This window comes from Copadichromis virginalis, linkage group LG7 (genome assembly GCF_057382275.1).
Source record: "Copadichromis virginalis isolate Kocher_CV1m ecotype Utaka linkage group LG7, C_Virginalis_male_GT1.1, whole genome shotgun sequence".
Lineage (NCBI taxonomy): Eukaryota > Metazoa > Chordata > Actinopteri > Cichliformes > Cichlidae > Copadichromis > Copadichromis virginalis.
This window is the reverse complement of record NC_140624.1, coordinates 60,634,282-60,661,256: the sequence shown is the minus strand read 5'-3', so window position 1 is coordinate 60,661,256 and position 26,975 is coordinate 60,634,282. Positions and strand designations below refer to the sequence as shown.

At 41.1% G+C, this 26,975-nt stretch overlaps 1 protein-coding gene across 1 annotated transcript in view; it reads right to left on the bottom strand.

Annotated features, from left to right (window-relative positions):
- jph3b (junctophilin 3b) overlaps positions 1-26,975 on the bottom strand; it is a 59,428-nt gene that overhangs the window by 8,362 nt on the left and 24,091 nt on the right. Inside the window, exons 3-5 of the mRNA XM_085464569.1 lie at positions 26,272-26,637; positions 10,561-10,685; positions 7,325-8,301 (exon numbers count right to left, since the gene is read on the bottom strand). Coding sequence (XP_085320695.1) covers positions 7,325-8,301; positions 10,561-10,685; positions 26,272-26,637 — 1,468 coding nt within the window. The remainder of the gene's footprint in view (positions 1-7,324; positions 8,302-10,560; positions 10,686-26,271; positions 26,638-26,975) is intronic.

The window sequence follows — 26,975 nt, the reverse complement described above, 5'->3', positions numbered from 1 at the left end:
CTCGGGCTTTTCACCTGTTCCTCCACAATCTGCAACTAAGACTAATAAAGAAACAGTCTGGGATCCTCCAGAGGTAGCTAATCTTAAAGATATTTTCAGCGCTTGTCTCAGATGTATCCGCTAATATGCTTTTTATTTTTAAATGTAACTTTAGTTGTTTACTTTTTAGATATCTTCGTCATCGAGTTACTAATGGTTGTTGTAGGACATGGGCCATGGGGATGCAGATTCATGTAAATATGAGCCTATGGGATGCACAGAGGTTGGCTTCTGTGTTACATGATGCTGAGTTGATGTTCTTGAGTGACTATTTCAGTCCAGAGTATTCATGTTAGAGCAGACACGGTAAAGAAAACACATCTTTTTTTAAAGTAATTTTATTGTATGCATCTTTCTGTTGCAAACTTGTACGAACACTTCATGGACGGATGTAAGTGATCAATCGACTGATTGATTTTGAGGGCCTGTGTTTGTGCTGCTGCACATCTGCATGCGGAAGGGGCCCCGGTGTCCATTCCCATGGCGTTCTCGCTGTGTATTTATCTGAGTGTGATAGTATCTGTGCATGCTGTGAACCTGTCTTACACAAATCTCACTTGTTTCTCTGCGGCTGCAAACACACAAACACACACACAAGCACCCTACCTCCCCCCCCCCCCCCCCCTTTGTCACTGACACGCGCCCACTGATTGGCGCCGTTGGAGCAAGGCATACGCTGTTCCCTAGCAACAGAGCACTGGTTAACCAATAGGGGGCCGTCTGTGAGGATGGGGCTAGTTTGCCAGTCTGCTGTTACTAAGGTGCAGAGAGGATTGCTGGGGTTCTGTGTATCTCTATCAGTGTGTGTGTCCATGTGTCTAAGGCTTTGTGTTTGCATGTAGCAGGTAGCAGCACACACTGAACTGATGAGCAACCGGCCTCAGCCACTAAAGCCATCACACTGCTGCAGAAAAATTCTGATTAAAGTGAGCAAGTTGTTTGAGGAGCGAGGAACTGTATTTAGCAGTTTACACACAAGCAAAGTGAGAGTGCGAGAGGGAGAAATGGGGTGCGTCCTTATGTGCTCAGTGAACGTCTGCGGCGTACGATGTGTGGTTTTCACTTGGTGATTTTCCTGTTGCTTTCATTAGCTAATGCCGCGACCATATTATCACCCAGGATTAGCGTGGATGGGGCCATCCACCAGCCTAAGTCAAGATGAAGCCAAAAAATTATATTACAGCAGCATAATCCCTCCCCGCTCGCTCACAGTACAAAAAAATCTTTCTTTATTTCATAAGGTTAAACCTTGTGCCTCTCCACCCGGATTATCTTAATATGTGGGATAACATTGTGTTATGTCACTGGGGATGGGATGTATCCTCATGACAGTGGGCAACAAATCCTTTTAGTCAAATCAATGTGTGGCAGTGACATGACAGATATGAAAAACGCTCCATTCAGCTGCTGTCCACTGATACTGAAGCCAAGTGGAGAATTTCATGCTAAAATTCCGAGTAATAACTTATATTTTATGTAAACAACTTTATATGAAGTCAAATTGCTTAATGTAAAGTGTAATGGGTCACTTATGTTATACCCAAAGTTGTTCAGTGCCTTTTGGCTTCATACTTACTTGCATAAAACGTGTTTGAGCAGCAGAGTGTTTCCAGGAAATAAAAGTTTGATAAAATCTCTCTTTACTTGCCCAGCACTAAATTGCAGGCAAAGTTAATGAACAGCTGGTGAACTCAGAGCTACCATTCCACTTTCTTTAGGGTTCAGAAACTAGATTCAGTTCAGACTCGAGGACAGTAGAGGGCGCTTGGAAGATAGTCCTCAGTGAATAGAAGTGAAGGGAGCTAAAAGGCTATAAAGACAAATAAGGTATCAAAACAATCTAAAACCAGAATAATGTTTATTTTCTACATGCTTTTTATGAAAAAGACAGATACAATTTCCAGAAGAAATGGTTATTTTTGTAAATATGGCAGGTCCATGAGTCACTAACTTACTACAAGTCCTGTAACTGTAAGAGAATGAGTGTTCCTGACGATATCAGAGCTTATCTCGTTACAGCGTTACAGAGTTATTAAGACATGCTGTCTGAATGTGTTCATAAAGGCCCTGAACCACAGACTGTACATAAAATATGGACTTGGCCACTGTGGCATCACTTAAAGCTGCTCTTATGGAGAACATCATCTTGGCTTTTATGCAGCTAGCAGTCGGAGTGTTTCCACAAGAAGGTGAAGTGCTACATTATCAGCAAATGCTACACTGGTCAACAAGCATTTTTCTACTTGTGCTTTTACAAATTTTACTTGGTGACCCCAAAACTGACAACTATTTTTTATCTAGCATCAACAAAAAAAAACATTTTTTCTTTTTGTTGTTGTTATGATCTTCTAGTAATTGGATAACTAGGATGACCAGGTGGGAATGCTGATGCATTTTAGCATTTAAGAGTTACATTTGGTCTCCAGGTTTGGTCTTTGTGGATTCTGAAATTCATGAACTGATGCGTGAGTTCAAAAAAAACTGAAGCCAACTACATCAGCAGCATAGGACGGATCCGTGCAGGTTGTCCAGAATTTTCTTGGCAATCACAGAGCAGAGAATTATGCTGAGCTTGTGGATAACATGCTGAAATCATATCAGCTAATGAGTGCCAGACTGTCACTGAAGAAGCAGTTTTTACATTCTCTTGTTGACTTTTTCCCACTAAATCTAGATGACAGCGATGAGCGTGGGGAAAGATTTAATCAAGATATGAAAGGGATCGAAAACTGATATAAGGGAAAATTTAATTTGAGCATGGTGGGTGGCTACAAAAATACTCAGTACCTCAAACATCTTTGAGCGCACATTTAATTTTGAGCTAAATAGACAGAAACACGCTTTAATGCATCTCTGAATAAAACACCTCAAAAAAATTTTGCCAGGAAAATTTCAGCCATAGTGTTAGACATATATTATATTGATTAAAGTTTCAAAACGCCAATGATGTGTATCTCAGTAGCATAACATAAAAATAATCTAATTTCAGCAACCTTTAACTTTAATAGGTTTACATGCATGTGTTCTTAGAAAAATTCAACCCCATACAGTAAAGGAAAAATTATCTGCAGAGACTTTAACCATTGTTTTAATCACACACTACATACAGTGGGGCAAAAAAGTATTTAGTCAGCCACCGATTGTGCAAGTTCCCCCACTTAAAATGATGACAGAGGTCAGTAATTTGCACCAGAGGTACACTTCAACTGTGAGAGACAGAATGTGAAAAAAAAATCCATGAATTCACATGGTAGGATTTGTAAAGAATTTATTCGTAAATCAGGGTGGAAAATAAGTATTTGGTCACCTCAAACAAGGAAAATCTCTGGCTCTCACAGACCTGTAACGTCTTCTGTAAGAAGCTTTTCTGTCCCCCACTCGTTACCTGTATGAATGGCACCTGTTTGAACTCATCATCTGTATAAAAGACACCTGTCCACAGCCTCAAACAGTCAGACTCCAAACTCCGCCATGGCCATGACCAAAGAGCTTTCGAAGGACACCAGGAAAAGTATTGTAGACCTGCACCAGACTGGGAAGAGTGAATCTACAATAGGCAAGCAGCTTGGTGTGAAAAAATCAACTGTGGGAGCAATCATCAGAAAATGGAAGACATACAAGACCACTGATAATCTCCCTCGATCTGGGGCTCCACGCAAGATCTCATCCCGTGGGGTCAAAATGATCATGAGAACGGTGAGCAAAGATCCCAGAACCACACGGGGGGACCTGGTGAATGACCTGCAGAGAGCTGGGACCAAAGTAACAAAGGTCACCATCAGTAACACACTACAACGGCAGGGAATCAAATCCCGCAGTGCCAGACGTGTTCCGCTGCTGAAGCCAGTGCATGTCCAGGCCCGTCTGAAGTTTGCCAGAGAGCACATGGATGATACAGCAGAGGATTGGGAGAATGTCATGTGGTCAGATGAAACCAAAGTAGAACTTTTTGGTATAAACTCAACTCGTCGTGTTTGGAGGAAGAAGAATACTGAGTTGCATCCCAAGAACACCATACCTACTGTGAAGCATGGGGGTGGAAACATCATGCTATGGGGCTGTTTTTCTGCCAAGGGGACAGGACGACTGATCCGTGTTAAGGACAGAATGAATGGGGCCATGTATCATGAGATTTTGAGCCAAAACCTCCTTCCATCAGTGAGAACTTTGAAGATGAAACGAGGCTAGGTCTTCCAACATGACAATGATCCAAAACACACCGCCCGGGCAACAAAGGAGTGGCTCCGTAAGAAGCATTTGAAAGTCCTGGAGTGGCCTAGCCAGTCTCCAGACCTCAACCCCATAGAAAATCTGTGGCGGGAGTTGAAAGTCCGTGTTGCTCGGCGACAGCCCCAAAACATCACTGCTCTCGAGAAGATCTGCATGGAGGAATGGGCCAAAATACCAGCTACTGTGTGTGCAAACCTGGTAAAGACCTATAGTAAACGTTTGACCTCTGTTATTGCCAACAAAGGTTATGTTACAAAGTATTGAGTTGTATTTTTGTTATTGACCAAATACTTATTTTCCACCCTGATTTACGAATAAATTCTTTACAAATCCTACCATGTGAATTCATGGATTTTTTTTTTCACATTCTGTCTCTCACAGTTGAAGTGTACCTCTGGTGCAAATTACTGACCTCTGTCATCATTTTAAGTGGGGGAACTTGCACAATCGGTGGCTGACTAAATACTTTTTTGCCCCACTGTATATTATTTATATACATTCATTGCTCCAAAATGACCAGAAAAACTGGTAATGCTACTAAACAGGTGGACATTAACCTCTACATAATCTTAATTGGTGTGGTTAAGATGGGCATTTTGGTCCCTCACATTTACTCTTTTTTGGGGGAGGTCTCCACTTGATCTGAACAGCCACACTGGAAGGCAGCGTGAAAAGGTGGTTGTCATTAAAGCACTGATGGGGATGTGATGGCATTTAGCACACATTTTCAGAAAGTCTCACTGGGGACACACTCATGGTGCTTTTTTGGCTAGTACACACAAAAAGTGGCACAAATAGTTGAGTGATAAATGAAAGAAGAGTACTGTGGCGTACAATACTGCAGATAACGGGTGACACAAACACCTTTAAGGGTGATGTCACCCTTAAAGGTTAGTTGCCTGGATCCAGCCACTCTTACTGGATTGTATCATGTCATCTCAACAAGAACAAATTAATTTGCTGAATTTCATGCAGATGCTACATGATTTAATTACGTTCACCATAGAAACATGGAATTATTTAGTTCAAATTACAAGTTTGGATCTTGTGCATGTAACAACCACCCAATTTCATTTTTTGAGTTGACTCACGAAATTCACAAGATCACGTTAGATGTCAAACCACTGGAAAATCACTGGGGTTACAAGAGGCAGACAACCACACCGCGTGTATGCTGTTACTATTTCTTATGGTTTAACTTGTCAGGGACAACAACATAAAGCATCATCAAGCATAGCTTTCCTACTTTTGTTAAGTCTGTATTGACAGATTAATGCCATGGTGATTCGTGCTGTTGCCTCAGAGCAAGAAGATCCTGGGTTCAAATCCACAATGTGGCAAAGTTTGCAGTGGGTTCTCTCTGCGTACTCTGGTTTCCTCCACAGTTAAAGGGTAACTGGTTATTCTAAATTACCCAAAGGTGTTGAAGTGCAAATGATTGTTTGTCTCTGTATGATAGACTAGCGACCTAGTGTGTACCCTGCCCTTGTTACTCTATCACTTCCGCAGCCCAGATAAAGATAAGGAGATGGGTGGATTGGAAGTTGCTGTAAATCCGTTGAATTCTTTTGTTGAACATTATGTAATATGAATACAACATGTACTACAGACATAAGTCACATTTCATTCATTCAACAAGATTATCGTTGGTGTAACAAACAAATATTTTAGTTCCTGTAACAAGACTTTTGATGTGCCAAAGTGTTTAAACAATATAAGATGAATTTAAATAAATCTAATTAGACTAACGTGGTACAAACATGTTGATTGAACAAAAATCAAATTAATTGAATGTTAATGTTAATATTATGTTAAACCTACACACATATATCGTGTTGACACAACACAACCAAGATGGATTAATATAACATGATTTGTTTAGATGGAATATAAGAGGCAAGATAAAATTACGTTCATCCAATGAATTATTTTTTTGAGTGCAGCCTTTCCAGATGTTGTGTTTTTTTAAATGGGCTTGTTTAAGTCATGATTTATGTCATGACTTTATTGAGACAGGGCTGCAGAATCCTTCCGACAGGTTTAAACACAGTATTATATGAAGTTAAGCTTAAGCACATTAAGGCAATTCTCCCAAACAGACTTAGTGGAGGAACTGCTTCCACACATATATAATTACTGAAACAGGTCTGTATGTTTCTTTCACATGGCCACATCCACAGGAATACGACAGTATTTATTAAGACGACCGGATTCAAACCAGAGGAAAGGTTTGTGTTACTGTTCAGTAAAACAAATCAAACTAATTAAAGAAATTGCTGACTCTGCCAATCTGCTCTGCAGCTGTTTGTTCCTGAGAATAATAAAAATGCTTTCAGCACAAATTTATCAGCACAAAGCGTGATAATAAATGAGAGAGCTCATCACGGTCAATGTGCATCAGGCACAGCATATGGCCACAAAATGCACAGAAACCAGAGTGGTGTACTATTGAGCAAGTTTGGCATAGGCAGGATTTCTGGGAGCTAAGAGGTTTAACTAATCTTAACTGAAGCCCAAATCATACAAATTTATAAAACTCTTGCATAAAAGCCCTGTGACAGACTGGTGACCTGTCCAGGGTGTACCCTTCCTCTTATCCCCTGTGCCTGGGAATGGTTCCAGTCCCCCCTTCCCCTCCCCCGGATGGATGGATGGATGGATGGATGGATATTGTATATAGCTGCTTGTGTCCTCTCTCATGCAATGCAACCACACACACAGTACCCCAAGAAAACTACTTATTGTTGTTTTCAAGGCAAGGAACATAAGAGCTGAGTTTTGTGCCATCAGAGGTATTTGTGTTGTAACAGTTTAACTTTCAGGTCTGATTGCAACCTTAAGATTTAAAGCTGAAAAAAATGGTCTGAAGAATCATTAATCTAACATTATAGCAGTCAGCTGTTATATTCCAGTGGCTAGTGAAGCGCAAGTGATGATTTAGACGTTAAGTGCCAGAAATCAACAGCTCTGTGGGGAAAAAATCCCTTGTGCCGTTTTGACCTCGTCTTTTAGAGCTGGTAAAGTGTCGGCGTGTAAGAGAATAAGACGGTCTTACCGAATTGCCTTTGCTCTGTGTGAGGCTGTGGTCCTGCTGCATCGGTGTGATGGGGGAGGATTTAAGAGGGGGGGAGAGGGTGAGGTCCCGGCGCAGAGGCCGTGAGTCCAGCTTCTCCCCCTGTCTGTCCAGCTTGTGCGCTGAGTCCTTTCCCCCTTCCCTCCCCTCTTTCCCTTCCCTTCCCTCCCTCCCATCTCGGTTCTTATGCCTCTGTCGCTGTACGGCGTGTGAACGCCCCTCTCCGTGACCGTGCCTCTCCTCCCCGTGCCCATGGGGCTTGTGGGTGGTTGAGTCTCTGGGCTGTAAAGGCTTCATCTCCATCTCGTAGTTGCTAATTTTCTCCTCGTCCTGCTCCAGCAGCCGGCCTCCCCTGCCGTGCACGCCCCTGTGGCTGGACGTCCAAGAGGCAGATGAGGATGACTCTGTCCACCTGGCCTGTCTGTGATTGGAAGAGCTGTGCTCCCGCGACTTGTGATTAGAGGAGCTGTGTTTGTGTCCGTTGGTCCGGCTAGTGCCTCTCCCACTGACCCCACCTCCTTTTGACAACATTCCCCGTCTTTTGTCTTCACTCCAGCTGTTGGCCCGTGGATACTCCCCCTTCCCTCCTCCACCTCCAACACCTTCGCCTCCCACACTGCCTCCCTCCATCAACACCTGAATTTCTGTCTGCACCACCCCCATACCTTTCTCACCTCTTTCTCCCCCCTCCCTTCCCCTGTCCCCATGGTCCACTGCGCTCTGCCGGTGGAAACGGGCACTCTTGGTGCGTTGCGACGGCCGGGCAGGTGGCGGCGGAGTGTGGGGTGGCGAAGACGAAGGCGGGCTGAGATCAGGGGTTGCAGCGTCGTTAGAGGGGTCGTCAGAGGCTGCGCTCTTCACATACAGGTCAGGACTGTCGGCCGTACCAGCGCTACTCGACAAACCCTCGCCCTCCACTTCACTGGACACTTGACGTTTGGGACGCTGCACTTCCATACCTGCAGAAGACATCAGAAAGGCATTCAGGATGAGAAGGAGGAGATGAAGGAGTTTTACTTGTTGGAATTACCCAATCTGGGTTTCTAAATGATACACCAGTATCACTGTAGAAAAAAATAACATAAAACTTATATAAATAAAAAGTAAGGGCCTGTTGTAAAAACATGATGGGGTTAAATCTTACAATTACATAAAATATATCATTGCAATTCCAATTATCACATGCAACTGTTTTAGGCTGGTGAGTAAGTGTGACAACACCCACAGAAAATAATCCCACAAGTTGCACAACACTGCATAAAATCTCGTTACATGTGTAAAAATGACTGGGTTAGAGTGGGGGCTGAATTTAACACTGTCAAGAAAACAATACAATTTTCTTTAGACATTATGTTTGCAGTGTTTTCCCTACTCCATCTGCTTACAGGATTAAAGCCACTGGGCCAACAGAACTCTCATTTCTCCCACATCACCAAGAAGCCAAAGAGGAAAACATAATGATCAAAGCAAAAATAATTCATTTGATTTAATTAATTTGTGCATGTGCAATGTGGGGTAGACAGAGCACAGAGCACATAGGAGAGGAGACAGAAGAAGAAGAGAAGGGAAGTCATCAGACGACTGTAGCATTTATGGTACAGCAACCTCCAGCTGCTCCAGTCAGCATGTTGAAGTATTGTTGGGCAAAATACTGAACCCCAAATTCCCCCGATTCAGTGTATTCATTAGAGTTTCAGTGTATATGTGACAGAGGATAAGTGCTCAAAAGCCCAGAATAAATGAATAAATGTTTGTGTAAAATGTGAAACTTTGGCTTGTAGTAAAAAAGCATTATTAAGTAAGTCTCTGTTTGTGCAGATCTTTGGGATTGTGGGAATTTAACAACACAAAAACACCAAAAAGCTTGCAGTGTGTAGCCCAATCACACAGTATAAGAGATGGTTGTAGGTAGATGTCACCCACTGGTTTGTCAGGTTCCTTTTTGATGACTATATAGGTCAAATGCTGACTGATTAAAAAGCTGGCTTGAACAGAAAAGAGTTGATGTCAAGATCTCTGCGAGCAGTAAAGACTGTACAAAACATTTTTCAAAAAGCATTTGTGTAAATTGCAAACAATGGTTGCAGTATTTGATAAGTATTTTTTGTAAATTATGACTTTTCTCCATAGCAGCCCCTAAGTGACAGGCCAACCAGGACACTGCCCCCTTCTGACAGTAAATAGCTACAACATGGGCACAGCAACTACGGACAAGCCACGCACAAGCATGCCGGGTTTATGGCTAGTGTATCACATTTGATACATACAGTTTTTGTGAGTTTTTGAGACTTTTACAAAAATAAATAAATAAATAAACTTAAAAAAATATCACACGGTAAATTGTGAATATTCTAGCTACTCTCCATGTTTTTCTGAAACTGTTACGTAAACAGTGAACAAAGCACAGTAGGGAGTTCTGTGTCTGCTGAAGGACTTGTGCACTGCAGCAGTTTCCCTCCACTCAAAGTCCACTTGATTAACATTAACAAATCAGCTACATAGCGCCAAAGTTGCCTGGCAATGCCTTCCAAATAAAAAAAAAATATGTCAAGTATAAAAACACAAGCCATCTCATTGATTTTTTATAAGCCTGTTTAAAAAAACATTTACAAAAATTAAACTGGGAGGAGAAGAAGTGTAAAGATCCTTCCATAATCGATCTTCTCATCCATTCCACCTTTACATCTTACTATACAGTCCTTTATTTTTTGTCAGAAAGCAGAAGAGGCGGCAACAGTAAGGTAGATGATGATTATCAAAACAGGTTATCAAAACAAACATCCTGCAAAATGTCAGCGCTGATGCTTGTTGACAAAGATGCTCTCACAACTCTGTGCGTGTGAGGTTTTTTTTTAGCTGTGCGAAGAAGCAGACGAGCAGAATTGACGGCAAAAGAACAATCACTGTCATCTCAGCTCCGTGTGTGTGTACAGCGCACGGCATGAAGTCACTGTGTGCGTGTGTGTCACGCTGCATGTTGGACTGTGTAGGCTACCTGCAGCGTTCTACAGGTATGAGTGACAGTTGCAGAACCGCAAAGCTGGAGGGTGGTTGGCATTGACCTTTACCACACACACAGCTCTTGATGTGTTTTGTGTGTTCGGGGTGTATGCTTACGTATTGCTGCCTGCTTGGCTTGGTTTCTGGATCTCTATAGAGACGGATATGAACATGTGCTATATATAAAATTTTTAATCAGTGCATGTATGGTTGCCCACCATTTCCTGGGTGCTGGAAAGAAGGGGAGAACTGCTTGGCAGTGACCCTCGCGATGCGACTCTCTTCCTGGGCCTTCTGAGCTGCTGCTACCGCCGCCTCAGCTTTACCCTGTGCGTGAGCCGTCCTGAAACACAGAATAGTAAAAATAATAACTTTAATTTATATAGCATATTACAAATTTTCTGAGCAAATTTTCTGTTGCTGAGCATTTTGACAGCAGCAACTAAATGAAGCAAACATTTGAAAAAAACGCATATGAGGACAGCTAAACCATAGTAAAAGTAAAAGAGAGAGAAACGGTTTGGGAAATGTATTTAAAAAAAATCAGGAATGTTTTTCCCCTAAAAATATATTGAAATATGAAACTTAAATATAGTAACTGACTCAGCCCACTCAGCCCTGACTGTAACCATTGTTCCCTTCACTACATTCTGGTGTATATGGTTCATGAAAACCCTTTAAAGTCAGTCAATAAAATCTTAAAATCTATTTTAAAACATACCAGTTTAACATAAATGAATACAGCACAAAAGGCCAACTTTAATCTTTAATCTTTAAGGGGGACCTATTCTGCTCATTTCCAGTTTCACGTTTTCATGCTTGGACTATACTAGAGCACATTTGCATGAACTACAGCTCAAAATTTCAATTTAATTCAGTTCTATTTTTATATAGCACCAAATCACAACAGCAGTCACCTCAAGGTACTTTATTTTGGACAGTAAAGACTCTACAACAATACAGTGAAACCCCAACAATCAAACCACCTCCTTTGAACAAGCACTTGGTGACAGCGGGAAGGAAAAACTCCCTTTCAACAGGAAGAAAGCTCAAACAGAACCAGGCTCAGGGAGGAATGGCCATCTGCCACAACCGGTTGGGGGTTAGGGGAGAGAGACAGGACAAAAAAACCCAAAAAAAACCACACACTGAGGAAATCGAGCCACAAAAATAATCCTCCTCAGCTCATCCACTAGCTGGAATAATCAATTGTGTCTCCTTTCCCCTTCCTTCAAGCAACCATATTATGATTGGCAGACCATTGCAAGAAGAAGGTTTGACCAGAGAGTGGGTGGGGCTTTTGCACTTATGGCTTCAACTGTGCGTACAAATAGACACAGTTGAGGCTATAATTCTTTTATTTTTATAAAAAGTTTGTAGAACAGTGTTAAGTAGGAGTTTTTAGCTATACATGTCTAAAAATAGGGAATATAAAACAGTGCAGTACATTAGAGGGAGATAAGGAAAAGAATAGAATAAAAGAAAAACCACTGTCCAAAAATACTGTAATTTTAAAAAAGTCATTAGAAACTGACCTTTCGAACAATAAAAGTGCCAACAATGCTCCACAGTGTTTCAGTTTTTCACTGATACAGGGGTATTTGTGGCTGAGCCCCGGCTTATTCACACAGCACCTACAGAACACACCAACTTTGCTCCATTAATTAGATCCCGGTGTTTGTAGCCCAAAGGGTGATGTCGCACTGTAGTAGCTTGAACACTTGCATAGTTAAAAGGAAGGTTAAAATCTGTTTATTGTCACAGTTATTCTAAACAGGGACTCCCTTTAATAGATTTTTTTTAAATAAACATTGCTAAGTATCTAGCTCATTATATAAAAAGCGAAGACACTGTGAGCAACCTTTTTGGCTGACTGTTTCTCAAACTAGCAGAAAAAGCCAACAGCAGTCATATTGGGCATCACAGCATCACGGCACATTTTTACTGATTCTGTACCTTCCTGGAAATCCAATGGAGGGATTTACACCACTCTTTAAAAAAAAAAGAACTTCATTTAGTGCTTTAAATGGCAGAAAGCGCTGTCTGACACGCATGTCCAAAACCTACTATAACTATTTGAGTGGTTTGAAATCTGATAACCAAGAAAGTCACAACATAAGACTGATATGTTTTTCATATTCAACAAACCATTCAGTAAGGCCTTGCCCTCTGTAGTTACAGTGCTTCTGCTACTTTGACATATCTTGCATTAAAAGAAATGCTATTCTGCATACCTTGGCTGTATGGGTATTTTCCCCCAGAGAAGGTGGGTTATCTGGGTTTCCAAGGCAACAAATGTTCATATTGTCATGATCCTGGGTCCTTTTGACCCAGCGTTTTGTGTTTTCTCTTCGCGATTTTGGTTCTGTTCTTCCTCTGGTTAGTGTTTACTCTGTTCTGCCCGTGTGTTCCTGTATCTAGTCCGCGTTTCTTAGTTTGTGTCCTTTCATGTGTAAGTTCCTGTTTTATTGTGAAGGTCTGTGTCTTATGTGAGTGTTTTCAGTTTGCCTCCCTAGTCTCGTCATGTTAATTACTCCCAGCTGTGTCCCCACCTGTATGTAATCCCCCTGTGTTCTCTGAGTGTATTTAAGTTGTGTCTTCTGTCATAGTAGTTGCTGGTTCGTCTGTGTTGTTTCCCCTCGGTCTCCCTGCGTCTCTCTGTGTATAGTTCTCCGGATCTCCCTGCATCTTCGGTTCTGGTTTGTGTTGTTAGTTTACCCAGTTTAGGTTTCAGTTTCATGTTCCTAGCGCCTTTGTTGTTTGCATTTTTGTTGTTAATAAACACTCACCTGCACCAGAGCTGCCGCCTTTTGGTCCTATATATATTCCACACGGCTTGCCCCCGCAAACCGTGACACATATTAAACATGGATAAAGTTTAGAAAGTGAGGTCAGTGTATGTACAATTTCCCAGAGGAACCCACCTGAGGGATTAATAAAGTTTTATCTTATCTTATCTTAAGTATCTCTCTGAGCCAAATATTCAGTTCCAGGCAGTTTATTTTCCTACTGTTGGCATCAGCTATAACCACAGAAGCTCCACCCACCTGCTATTAAAACATTTTGCTTTGCAGGGGCTGCCAATCAGAAGAAAGCAGGCTTAAAGGCTGTGCTTTAAAGAAGAGAAGCTAAACGATTAATTTTAGAGAGTGAATGAACTGAAGTGCTGCAGTATAAGACAATCAATGATTACTTTTTGAGATGTGAATCATGCACAGCACCTCTAGTAAAGTCCAAGAATTGAATAAATAAATAAATAAACTGAGGTGTAAATGAGCATAATAGAGCGTCTCAGAGCCAAGCAGGTGATTTTTGTCATTTTTACTCTGTGCAGAAATTACGTCTAAGTAGGAGAAAATTTATGAATGCCAAAAAAAAACACAACTGGAGAAAAGGTCATAATGCTTTGGTTGTATAATAACATTTTTCCTGTCATTATGGAAGCTTGACTAACACACCTACATCAATCACATCACTGCTGTGCCCATATAAAGCATTTATTCTGGGGTATTCTTATTAACAGAACCGGCATTATTCATTTTGTGTTTATATGGAATCTCTTTCATAAAAGACACCTGAGCCAGAAGGTGACAAACACGCGCAGGCATCAGCATATTACATGATACCTCAAACAGAAGCTGCGGAGGGACAATTACTACAGAGCCACAATATGATGAGATAGCATGCATTCATCTGTTTACAGGCGCTGTAATCTTCTGCTTGAAAATGTGTTTACTATCACAAAATAATTCATCTCACTGCCTCTCAGGCTGTCAGGCTTTTCACATCCCCTTCATCTCACTAACAGCCTCTTTTTCAGTCTCCTTTTTAAAACCACTCTCTCACTCTTTCTGTTATTCCTCATTTTTCTTTTTGCCTCTCTCTAATTGCCCCTGCCTTCTTTATAACAAACCCCTTTTCATGTACCTCTTGTCCCACCCTCTTTTCTTTCTCTCTGGTAATATCAAATAGATCTTTTCTCTCAATTACAACCCTCCTCTCCCCATCATCTCTATATTTCCATTCACCTATCTTCCTCTGTCTATCCAAGGGCTCTCCACTCGTCTACAAAAGCGTCTCCATCCATCCCTTTTCCCTCTCTGGGCAGTAACAGTCTTGATGCAGTGTTGCATGTCGATGGCTATTGATTTTTTCTTCTCGGCCTCTCTGTTTCTCTTTTCCCCTCTGTGGACTCTCTGCCAGCATCCACTGTGTCAGGCTCACAGCATACACAACACCACCATGTGAGTGCACGCCTCCTGGTTGTAAGGGAGGTGAGGTATAAAGAAAGGGAAAAGACTGTTTCCTTAATTTACACAGCATAATCAAGGATAGTGCTTTTTTAATAAATAAAAAAATCTTCATGTGGTTTAAATGTCACGAACACACAAGCCCACTCTTAAAAAAGTCTCTCTGTCTAATTCTGTGTCATCCTTTCCTCCACAACTTCCTGTCCTGCTCCCGTCTTCCCAGGGAACAACCTGTTTCTGGATGAATCAACTGCCTGGAGAGAAAGGAGCTGCCTGTTCAAAGAGGGCTCGATTATACAACACAGCATCCTGTCCAAGAGAAGACGAAAAAAAAGAGCTACAGATGGAGGGCAGGAAGAGGAGAGGAAAGGAAGCAGAGCTGGAGGGAGGTGATGAGGAGGAGGGAAGGAGGACAAAGGACAGGTACAGTGTGAGGATGGGGAGTGAAGAAGATTGGTGTGAGACTGAAAGAAAGATTGAGTTAAAAGATGTTACATATTCGACATTACCAAATCACTGTCGGGTTAATTGTGGGAAGGAGGATAACCAGTGGTATCCTAGTCATGGCAGGAGTGGACAGGAGGAAACAAGCTAGCACTGTTGCTGCTATATTTTTATGCAGACCTGGATTTTAGTACTATCATAGTCTTATCATATTCAAAGCTCAGTTAAGAAAATAAAAATAAATAGGATACCAAAGGTTTTGTTGTGCTGTTGGGAAACGTAGCTGACCGCAGTTCCAGATTTCAAAGTAAAATTTGAGATATCAAAATAAAAGGATGACCAAAATGAGCAAGTCGGACAATCATTCACACTCCCATTCATACCTGTGGCCCATTCAGAATTGTCAGTTAACCCAATCCATGCATGTCTTTGGACTGTAGGTGGAAGCAGTCTGCACAAGAACAGGGACAACATGCAAACACCACATAAAAAAATAAATACAATGAAAAATAATTAGGGGCAGCTTTCCATAAACTTGAAGTATGTGTAAATGTGAGTGTGAATGGCTGTCTGCCTCTGTGTGTTAACCCTACAATAGACTGGTGATCTGTTCAGGGTGTACTCTGCCTTTCAGCTTTTGAAAGTGGCGATAGGTTCCAGCACTCCACCCTGTAGGCCTGAATTGGATAAGTGGAAGAAAATGGATGAACAAACAATGTGTTAATAAAACACAGCAACAACAAAACTGACAATAACTCTGCTGAGAAAGCAAGGAAAACTGTGCTCACGTGTTAGTGACAATCACAACAGAGGCCAGCCTGAAAGCTTATCCTCATATATCACCTATTTAACATCATACTGTAAGACTTCAAATTAGCATTTGAGACAATAAATTAATCAAGAAAGTTTTTACTGAGGTCACATATTGCATGAGAAGTAGATATATTTCCTAATACACGTCTATATAAATAAACTTCTTGTTGCAGCCGGAGGAGTCGCCCCCTGCTGGTGTTAAAAAAGAACAAATTTTAAAGCCATTTCAGCATCGGCTTCACTTTGTAAACGTGGACCTGTCTAAACCTGTCTACATTCATCATTTGTATACAGTCTATGATCTGAAACAAACCGGTGGCCTGACTTAATGCCAGACAGCAAATCTTTGGGTTTGGGGCTGTTGCTAGGGAACAAAAAAGCAAGTTTCTCAAAACGTATGATGGCTACTACAGATACAGTATCTGCACCACAGAGGTTGTGTAGAGCACCTGCTGTGCACAGTAGTGCTAAAATAGATCCCTAAAAGAAAGAAATAAGGCTTAATAAAATATTGTATATTCATACAATCCCCACCCCCACATCTAACTTACATCTCGGAGACACCTTCTAAATGTTCCTTAACTGACGGCACACTTTGAGAAAGCCGCATTGATGCTTAAAACGTGACACATTCAGAGGACACTAAATGAGCAGGGATATCAAGGCCAAAAGGACAGGCGAAATAATAGGACAGGGGACATGAGGAGAATGAAAACAGAGCGATGCAGGAGATACGGAGGAAGACAACAAAGTGCAATGAGATGAGGTTAGGAAAGAGACAGGAAGAGAAAGTCTAATCCGGGGCTCACGCTCTAAGCTCCTCCATCATCTCTGTCATCGCTCTGAACCAGTTGATGATGATGAGGATGATTCATATCTCACAAAGCTTTCCGGTTTGCATCACTGCTAATAGTGTGTGTGTCTGTATTACTCATGTTGTGAGGATATAAATCTGTCTAAACAGTGCCGGGACTCCAACAAAAACAAGCCCCCATAAGGTAAATCTGTCAATTTCAGCATGGACACTTCCGCTGTGTCTCAGTTGGGATATTTCTGTTCCTAAACTTCCACGTATGGAGGCCAATCCATAACTTTTAGTGTTCCACTGTGGGTTTTTTCTATCCAGGCATGCTTTTACGGCATTGGGATTTCCACACTTTGCACAGAAGATGTCAACTTGTCTGCAAATGCTTGCTAGCTACTAGCTGAGCTGGAGTAAAACAGCTTTAAAAGCCTTAAAACACGCCAACCAGAAACAGAGACCAGTGGTTTCCAGGAGGTCACTCGTCTCTAGGCCTGTGTGACCGTTTCAAAGCAGCTCTTATCAGCCTTTAGCAACGACTTGCCAGGAAATGCGCATTATTCCCTTGTGACTGGTGCTTGCCGAGTAGTCACAGGCAGTGTCTAGGCCTTATTTATTTGACTCTATATTGTCACACATCCAAATTGGTAGAGAGAGGCTAAACTCATGCGGTTAAGCTGTCGTGTGACTGCAAAGCCCCAGTACTTCATATAATCATGCTCACAATAGTAAGTGTAAATACTGGAGTACACAGTATGAAATACAGTTTTGGATTAAAGTTAGAATAAATCACCGGCAAATGAATGTAAGTCAGTGTAACGCCCTGTGAAGTGATGGAAACTCAATGTGTGTGTGTGTGTGTGTGTGTCTCTGTGCTGAACTTTAGGCTTACCAATGAAACGAGGTCACAGAACTTCAGCGACTGGAGTCCTGTGACACAGTGAGTCACTGGTGTGTTTATCTGGTACTGACTAATCACAGGTAGCCTGATGAGAAATCATTTACATCAGCACATGTGACAGCAGTAATCAGGGCACATGAGCTTGGTATCGCACACACACACACACACACACACACACACACACATATAAACAAATCTGGGATTTACTGTAACATCAGGCACGTGGACAGCTGACCCTGAATTTCTACCAGCTGTTGGATTCTCTTCAGGAGATAAACCCGACCCCTGACCTCACTGCTTGCTGCCCTGCCTTTAGGAACAAGTAGGATGTACATTCAAACTCAGCCTATGGACAATTTTAGACGCACATACACACAGCAAGAAATCGACGAAAAAGGGCCACAAATCCTCACACATTGTGCTTTCATTTTGCTCAAAGAGAACTGAAGCAATTATCCTGTGACTGTTTCACCTCTCAGGGTTTCTCCTGGTGTTCCACAAGGAAATACCCTGCTGTTCTGTTCTGGGACGCACACACACACACATACAGAGAGGCTGTTCTGTGCTGTGCTACATTGCTGCCCGAATCTGGGTTAGACATTTCTGTGTGTGTGTGTGTGTGTGTGTGTGTGTAGGAGAGCGGAGAGCTAGGCCAGGCTAAAACTGTATGTACAGTTAGGTTATTCTGGGCAAGTAAAGTTGTGCCGTTATCCTAAATCAGCAACCTGCTCTGAGCAAATATTTAAAGCATCACCACTTTGTTACTCATCAAATTAGTAAAATCTGCATGTTACCTCAGCAATATGCCGACAACTTCATGCTCCAGTCTCAGAACCCTGATGTTAAATGATGAAAAACAGGCCAAAATAAACGTACTATACTAATAAATTGGACTTTACCATTTTGTTTCCACAGAAGCATAAATATATATATATTTATGCTTCTGTGGAAACAACATTAAATGCTTAATACATCCTGAATTAGGTTGGAGCATTCACTAACAACGCAATCAATTGACATCATGATCTTTTAATGACCCAACTCAGGATGATATGTTTACAAATCCATGCTTTCAGAGGGGTTTATTGTCATATTGTTGCCCCTTACTGCCCTTGAGCTGGCACATCTTGCCCACAGCTTTGACAACAAATCAGCAAACCAAAGAACCCCCCCACAGTTTTGCACCTATGTGCCAGTTATGTGTGAATAAGTGATTTTAAAATGCCTTACTTGTATAAGCTTCTACATGTTTACTAGAAAATGGTTCTTTCATACACATGTTTACCTCTCTGTGTAATTTCCTGGGCCAAACATAACCAAACTGTGAGTAAGAATGAAAGTAATCAGAAAGTAAAACCTAAAGGTAAAAAACTGGTTCCAGATGAGTCTGGGATTTCAGGTGTGTTTGTGCCAACACTGCCCTTCCTATTGTGGACTGTGGGCTTTGTAACAGTGGAAACACTCAATCACGCTAGAGTAAAAATAGAACAACAACCTCCTTATGACTAGGAAAAATCGGTTGTTGCCCAGTGATTGCATTGGATTTATTTTGCAGTCCAATTACAAGTATTTGCATCAACTGTTTTTGATCTCAAGGCAGTCAAACAGTTCTTCGACTCAGAATGACTGCTTGATTCAACTGATTGTACTCTCATTATACTCCTATATTCATTTATATATACTTTCCCCCACAATCCTTATCTGGTCATAGCACATAGCTGAGCTTGGTTCTGCCAGCGGTTTCTTTCTGTTAAAAGGGAGTTTTTCCTTCCCACTGTTGCCAAGTGCTTGCTCAAAGGGGGTGGTTTGATTGTTGGAGTTTTCTCTCTGCTATTGTAGCTGTAGAGGTTACTCCTGTTGTGATTTGGTGGCAGATACATAAATTAAAATGAATTAAATTGAATATTAAGTGCCAGTGCCATTTTGCAGTTACATTGTCATCCTGATGAAACTACGTCCCATTTTGTGGAGGAATCTTTGAATCCCCGTATAACATCTATGAGGTTCTAAGGGGCTGCCACGGTGATGCAACCCCGAGATCATCTCCAGCTGAACTTAAACAAGGAACCCTTTAAAAGCCATGTCAATGCGTAAATCACTAAATTATGGAGCCGTTCTTATTGCATTATTGTGAAGCACTTAGGTATACCTTTGGTTTTAAATGTGCTATATAAATAAAATTGTATTGTTACAGCTCAGACTGGACTCTGATTGTAAGCAGAGTCTAGAAGCAACCGATTTATGATTTTCACAAATTTATCAGTTTTTTGCCAACTTCAGTCCATTCAATCCCAAACTGTTAGCAGACGTTTTCCTTCTTCTTGACTTGTTATTGCTATCTTGATACATCAAAGTCATTTTGAAGGCAGCAATTGACTGCAAGAGGTCACAGACCTGGTTCCTTTGAAGCAACCATTTCAAAGGCAATGGGATCGCCAATCGTCCCACAGTCTACAGACATTATTTTTGCTAATGCGGTAGTAAAGCTACTTTCAGCTGGGGGTCACCACAGCAGGTAGCTCCGTATTTTTGATTTTTTTATGCCAGATGCCCTATCTGATGAAACCCATTCAGAAGACCTTACATGAGTTTTTTCAGATAGTTGAAACAAACAAATACAGGTGCGGGAATCACAAAGTAAAACAGGAAGTACATGGGGGTTCAGACAGGAGGGGAGAGAGAGAGCACAGGAAGAACACAGCCATAACGGGCAGGGGAAACATGGAATAAACACAAAGAGAGACGAGGGCTCATAAATACACAGAGGGGCACACAGGGGGTAAGAGTCACGAAGGGAAAACACTTAGGGAACAACACAACAGGACAACTCAGGAAACATGGCCTAAATAAGGAACGAAATACAAAAATACAAGAAACTAAGAATACTGGGCCAACATGGCCCAGGACCATGACATATTTAAGTTCACACACAGGTGTCCTACGTAGCAGTTTTAATAGATGAAACTCAACAGCAAGAGACAGCAAAAACCTGCAGAATGTTGGAAAAACAAAGCAGTTGTCCACGGGCACCACCTAGATTGCTAGTTTTGTGGTCACACTTGGGCTTCAATAAACACAACACAGCACAGATTAAAGCTACATGAAGATGTGTCTAAGAAGACAGTTGCAGCTCAGAAGGAAAACACTCTACCAGTTTGTTTCTTAAACACAACCATGACACAAGCTACAGACTGGCCACTACCATTAATCTAATTTTAAGTAAAGATATGCCCAAACGCCTGCAATACCGTAGTTTGCATTTAACTCAAAATCCCAGCACACATTGCAAAACTATTTATATTGATACGGATGCCTAGTTTCGGTTTTGTTCCAACTGCTATCATGCAAAAATTTCATTTAAATATTGTTTGTGTCAAGATCTGGGTTTATCTGCTTTAAGCATGCATAAAGTGGCACCCTACTTTAAACAAGGACACTCCGTCCCTCCTCAAAAATAATTCAGGCCTACCCACTTGTGCATGAGCTCTTGCCTTCCAAATATTCAAGCACAATTTAACTCAGCATTCATTAGCTTAACTTTTACGGCATTAGTCTTTATTCCATATTTTGTGTCTTAGACCTGCAAGATCAAGCTGCAAAGCACCGTTTCCAACCACACAGCTACATTTCATGTTATGTTAGAGACTTAGGATAAGATTTTAGGTTGTATTTTGGATAAACATATAAAAACTGAGGTATGACTGCAACAAAGAACAGAATATGCGACCTAGAATATATATATATTTTTAAAAAGAGTTCAGAAAGAGTAAAAATGAAACTGGTGCAAACCACAGAATTAAATGGTGACGAGGAAAGAACAGATATAAACCAGGAAACCCTGCGAGTATGAAATGAATTATACCAATAATGAAATTTAAGTTAAATTGTTAAATAAGTCGGCATTTTATTAAAAATGAAGGAAGACACTAGGCTTAAAATTGGAATGTAATGACCTCTGAAAGCGAGAAAAACTTCATTATTTCAAAGTAAAAGTCGCACCACTGACGTCATTCTGTGTGGCAGATATTTTATGAAATTTAAAATAAAGTTTTAAATAAATATATTCTAGATATATTTTAAATACGGTGACTGAGATAAACACTGAATATTAGATGAATAAACTTTGTTTATTTGAACACCAATAACTAATATGACTATTTAGTGAACTGAAGGGATTTTTATGCCTTTAAAACCAAAAGTCAGCACTTTCAGTGTTTTACAGAGTGACCCAGATGTATCAGTCTGTGTCCAGAGAAAGGTCCACAATCTGAAGCCTAATTTAGCATCGACAGGTAAACTGGAAGCAAAAGTTACTCACCCATAACTCAACTAGCTACTACAGCAAACTAATGCACTTTTTTATTTTTTATTTTAAAAAATGGTCTCTGTCAAGTTGAGCATTTAAGCACAGTTAAATTCATAAAGTAGTTCTCACAAGAAAGATGAAACCATGGAAACTATGTGAGCCAACCTACAGTATGATGTTTTGGCCTGTGCTGTAAAAAGCCTACAAGTCACTACGAATGCAAATATATTGTCATCATAATATAAGAAACCGAGCGGCTGATGTGTTTGCTACCTTTAATTTGTTTTTCTTTCTTCTATGTATGTGACTTCTCAACAGTGTGAGAGGAATTAGTTGAGCAGCTGTAGCTCGCTGTGGTCACACTGCCCTCAGCGGAAGACCGTCAGCAGGACTAATAGGATTGGATCTTTACTTATTCAGCTCCTCATGCATGCACTCTACAAACACAGACATGTTCAGCAGCTTCATTCACGATCTACACAGGTAAGCTTATAAGCAAGAGCAGGTTAGTCTGTGAGAGAGTAATTCAGCCTCTCTGCTCTTTCAGGCGCTCTGCCAGTGTTGTTGGCATAATGCGGAAATCTGCCCTCACTTCTAATGGGTTTTTTCTCTCACTTTATTATGCCTTTTTCTCTTCGTCCCACCTCACATCATTTCTTTGACACCCTCTGGTGTTTTCAATATTTCCATTTTAACGAGCTCATCCATCTCAGAAAGCAACTTGACATCTTGCGGAAAATTGGCGATCTGCTCCTAAACGTATATGCTGTACATCATTAACAGAGTGCAAAACATTACTGCATTATTGATCTGCTCCAAGGTCAACTGCTTATCAGAAAAAAAACAGCTCAGACAGCTGCTTCACACGCTGACTGACACTGTTGTCACTCTGCAGCCAGCTGTTTCTAATCACACTCTTCAGTATCTGTTGTACAGAAGAAAAGGCGTGATCTGTAGCTATGCAATACTAACATGACAACAAAGCATGTAAACACAAAGTCACAGACAGAGCCAAAGTTCAGATCTTCATATTTGGGTGAAGCACAACCAAAACTGAGAGAGGACAATGATCCACAGCCCAAAAAAATGTATGGATTATATATAAATTATTTTATGACCCACATTCAAACCTTTAAGATTAGAAACAGAAGTTGGAGGATGTTATAACTGATTACTAGGTTTAAAATCCAGGAAGATTCAGACATTTTTATTAGCCAATTCACTGCTCCTGTGTTCTTGTGTTGGGAAAAATATCTTAACTCAAAATAGTCAACTTGCACACACTAAACACTTATCTCACAGATATAGAGCAGAATCTGGCTAAGCCTTTAAATCAAAGCTTTAAGTTTTACCAGTAGTCCTCCAAAGCACTTTAATGCATTCCATTTTATAATAAACAAACAAACACAAAACCTACAAACTGAGCCTTAAATTTCTTAAGTCATCACAATGTTAGGCAGGTTAATGTGAGTGGGGCCAGAAGATCAGACACATTTATATAGGGACTCATGTGTGTGTTTAAGCGAGCAGGTGCCATCTTTGGGTCCGCTCCTCTCTAATACGTTCAAGCGTTTCGACCATGTGCTCCAGAAAGCATGAAGGCAACTTCTGGCTGCAAGAACAAGAGCTAGTTTGCTTTTCTGTGTTTGGCTCAATGACATGAAAAAAAATCAAAAAGAAAACCGTGTGAACAAATCAGAAACAGTACGAAGGGTGTGAAATCTGTTACACAAATAACGGCGCCTCTGCTGTGCAGGCCGTCCGTGCAGTGTCAAATTCTGCATGTGGAGTTCATGAAAGACAGCACATACTTAGCCAGCTGACAAAATTTATGTCACTTAGATATATGTGCGTAAATGCACAGATGCAGAACACCTCTCTCTCTTTACATGGGATGTCACACTTTGGTACCAAGTCGATGCTAAATCTCCAAAATCACAGCAGGACTTTTCATAACATAGATGCTACAGGTGGCAAGAGATCTACATGGAGATGTTTGAGTTTGAGTTGCCTGATCAGGAATTTAACAACTTCATGTTTTTTAAAAGAATTCAAAGAGTTTCATCTCGTAATGGCTTTTTTTTTTTTCATTTGTATTCCAGTTTTTTCCTTGGTACCTGTTATTTCCTTCCTGTCTAAGCTCTACAGAAAGAGTTTAAAAGCAGCAGCTTTGTCACCACCAGAGGTACTGTAGCCATACCCTGGATCCTCGAAACAACAAGGTCTGGACACAAACTAGGCCATGGGCCTACTTCTGATGAGTCCCCACTTGACAAGAGTATCAATGTGTATCTGTGGCTTCAGGTCCCAGGACAGCTAATTACTTTCTGTTTTGAGTCCTTAGCTGTAAAAAAACAAAACAAAACAAATAAAAAAACAAAAATTGTTCTATATTGCTGTCCAAAAGTTTCTTGCAGCTGTAAAGAAGGTCAGGGCAAGCCCATTAACATCATCAGACAGACTGCTCTCATTGTTTTAGCTGAATGAACTCAGTTTTAATGAGAATCAGCTCTCATCTCCATTCAGCAGAACAGCTTTATCAGAGTCTTAACAGCTCCAGATGGGCTTGTTTGGCTTGCCAATTTCAATCATTCTGTAACCCTAATTTCACCTTAACCTGAATATTATTTTTAATATGTCACTGATCTCAATTACATGGTAAAACAAAGCCATCAGCAATTGTTTTTAAGCAGAGGATGGACAGGTGAAAGACAGAAAAACAGCTGTTTTAAGATGGATTAACACATAACAGCACCCCGTGGATATAAACATGTTGATGCCTGGGCTTTTGAGATGCAGCCCTGGCACTGCCATCTTCCTTGGGGGTTCTGACTCACCCCAGGTAAAACTTGTTCATTTATTAAAGACGTGCCAGAACCTGGAAACACAGTTTTGCTATGAACATGTTTAAATTGATGTACCTAGTAAGCTGACTTAATAAAGAGGATAAAAGCATTGAGGCAATATAATTGACAAGTTGTTTAAACTATGGGAACCATTTTATAATAGTATCATATTAATCGTTTTAAACATTACACGTCCTGTGAGGTGCGAGTTTACTGCTTCTAAAGGATTCAAGAGAGAGTAAGTAGCAGCCAGGTGCTGCTAATCAGATTCATTTAAATAACTGATTATCAGAAAGTGTGAGCAACTCTGTAAAAGCAGAAATTTTGGCAGTTTGCTGGTCCCGAGCATTCAGTTCAGGTGTGTATTAACACAATTACAAAATCTTTCCAGTTATGGTCATCACAACAACTTCAGACCATGCAACATTCAGATAAACAACGAAAAACCCAAGAGCTACATCTTACAGGCCATGTGAAATTTGTGACAGGAAAATAAGAAAAAGACTGAACAAATACGGCTTGTTTGGAAGAGCTCCCAGAAGAAAGCCTCTTCTCTCTGAAAAGAACACGGCAGCACAGCTCAGGCTTGCAAAGTTGCATCAAGACTTCTGTGGAGACGTCTGACCATAATGCACAGCACGACATTTGGCAAAAACCCAACACAGCTTATCTGAACAAACTCCTCACACCAGCTGTCAGCACGGTGGTGGAGGGCTGATGATTTGGACTTCGTCTTGCAGCCACCAAATCCTCTGTCTTCAAAGTATTCTAATCTGTTGTTAATCTATGTTGGCCAAAACTGCATCACGCAACATCCAAGCACAGCAGCAAATCTACAACACAATGACTGAAAAGGAAAAAAGAATCAAGTCGCTGTAATGACCCAGTCAATGTCCAGACCTCAACCTTATTAAAGGCTCTGGCAGGATTTCAGGAGAGCTGTGCATAAACGAACAGCAACAAATTTAAAGCAACATTGTGAAGAAGAGTGGGACGAAATTCTCTGATTTTTGGTTAGCATCCTCTGCTAACAGAAATGCAGCATAGTATAACAGATAATAGGTTTTTTTTGCCTTTAAATGAGAAAAAAATTCACAACAACATTTTTAGTAAATATGCTAACACTTCAAGAAATATGCTATTAGCCTTATTGCTGATGATTACTACAGAGCTGTAAATATGAGGAAGGTCAGAAAAGCAAAGCAAATTACAATCTCAGGCTCTTGGATTTGCTCTATAACATAAAAAAACGACAAATTATGAAGTTAGGGGGGAATTTCCCTTAATGACTATTTATTTATCGTTTTTTTATTAACACTTAGAGAAATTGCCTGATCAGGGCTGTGTGGGTGAGATTTGATTAGCAGTGACCTTAAAGCAACCCCACACCTGGCATCATCTGTTGATTTAAGTATCACTAAATTCTGATTGGTGTATAACATAAAAAATGACTTTAAAAGCACTTTTTTTCAGATGAACTGTGCCAGCTTCAAACAACTTGAATTTTAAATTAACCAGGACCTAGAACATGACTTCATTAAAAGGTATCGCGCCTATAATTCCCTACCTGGAAAGAGCAATCTCAGCCTTTTGCCGGGCGATATCTGCTGCCTTCTGCGCTCCCTCCACGGCTCGGTCCACCTTCTCCCTGATCTTACTGGCTCGGAGGGGGATCAGGTTCTTCCTCTTGCCGCTCACCAGGATGTTCTGCTTGTACTTCCCTTCCTCTTTTGTGCCATCAGGAAACGTGGTGCAGCCATAGCCGTGCCGCTTGTTGCTGAGCCACTCCCCTTCGTACTGCAGCCCATCGGACCGCCGACTCACGCCGAATCCGGTCCGCTTGTCGTTCTTCCACTCCCCGCAGTAGGTCTCTGTTGCTGTGGCGTCCACATCGTCTTCAGCGACTGTCAGCTCTGTGTCTGCATCTCCAAGGCTGGAAAGGGTGAAAGGTTACATTAAAATAGTAAATAATCAATCATGGAAGGATCATAAAATGTTGAAATGAAACAGCCAGAGCCAGACTTCTGTGCCACGGTGACTATATTAAGAATATCTACTACTGCCAGCCATTAGGTTACGAGGTGGCGACTCAACTCAAAATAAGCCGGCTCAATCCAGCATACCTGGAGTTTGACGCCAAGCACTTCCATGTAACATCTAAGCCAGATTAAGAAGCTGAAGTTCACACAATGAATGAAACTGGCATTAAACTTCTCCTCAGGCACCGGTCCAGTGGACCAACATACTGACCTTTGACCTATAGTCTCCTTT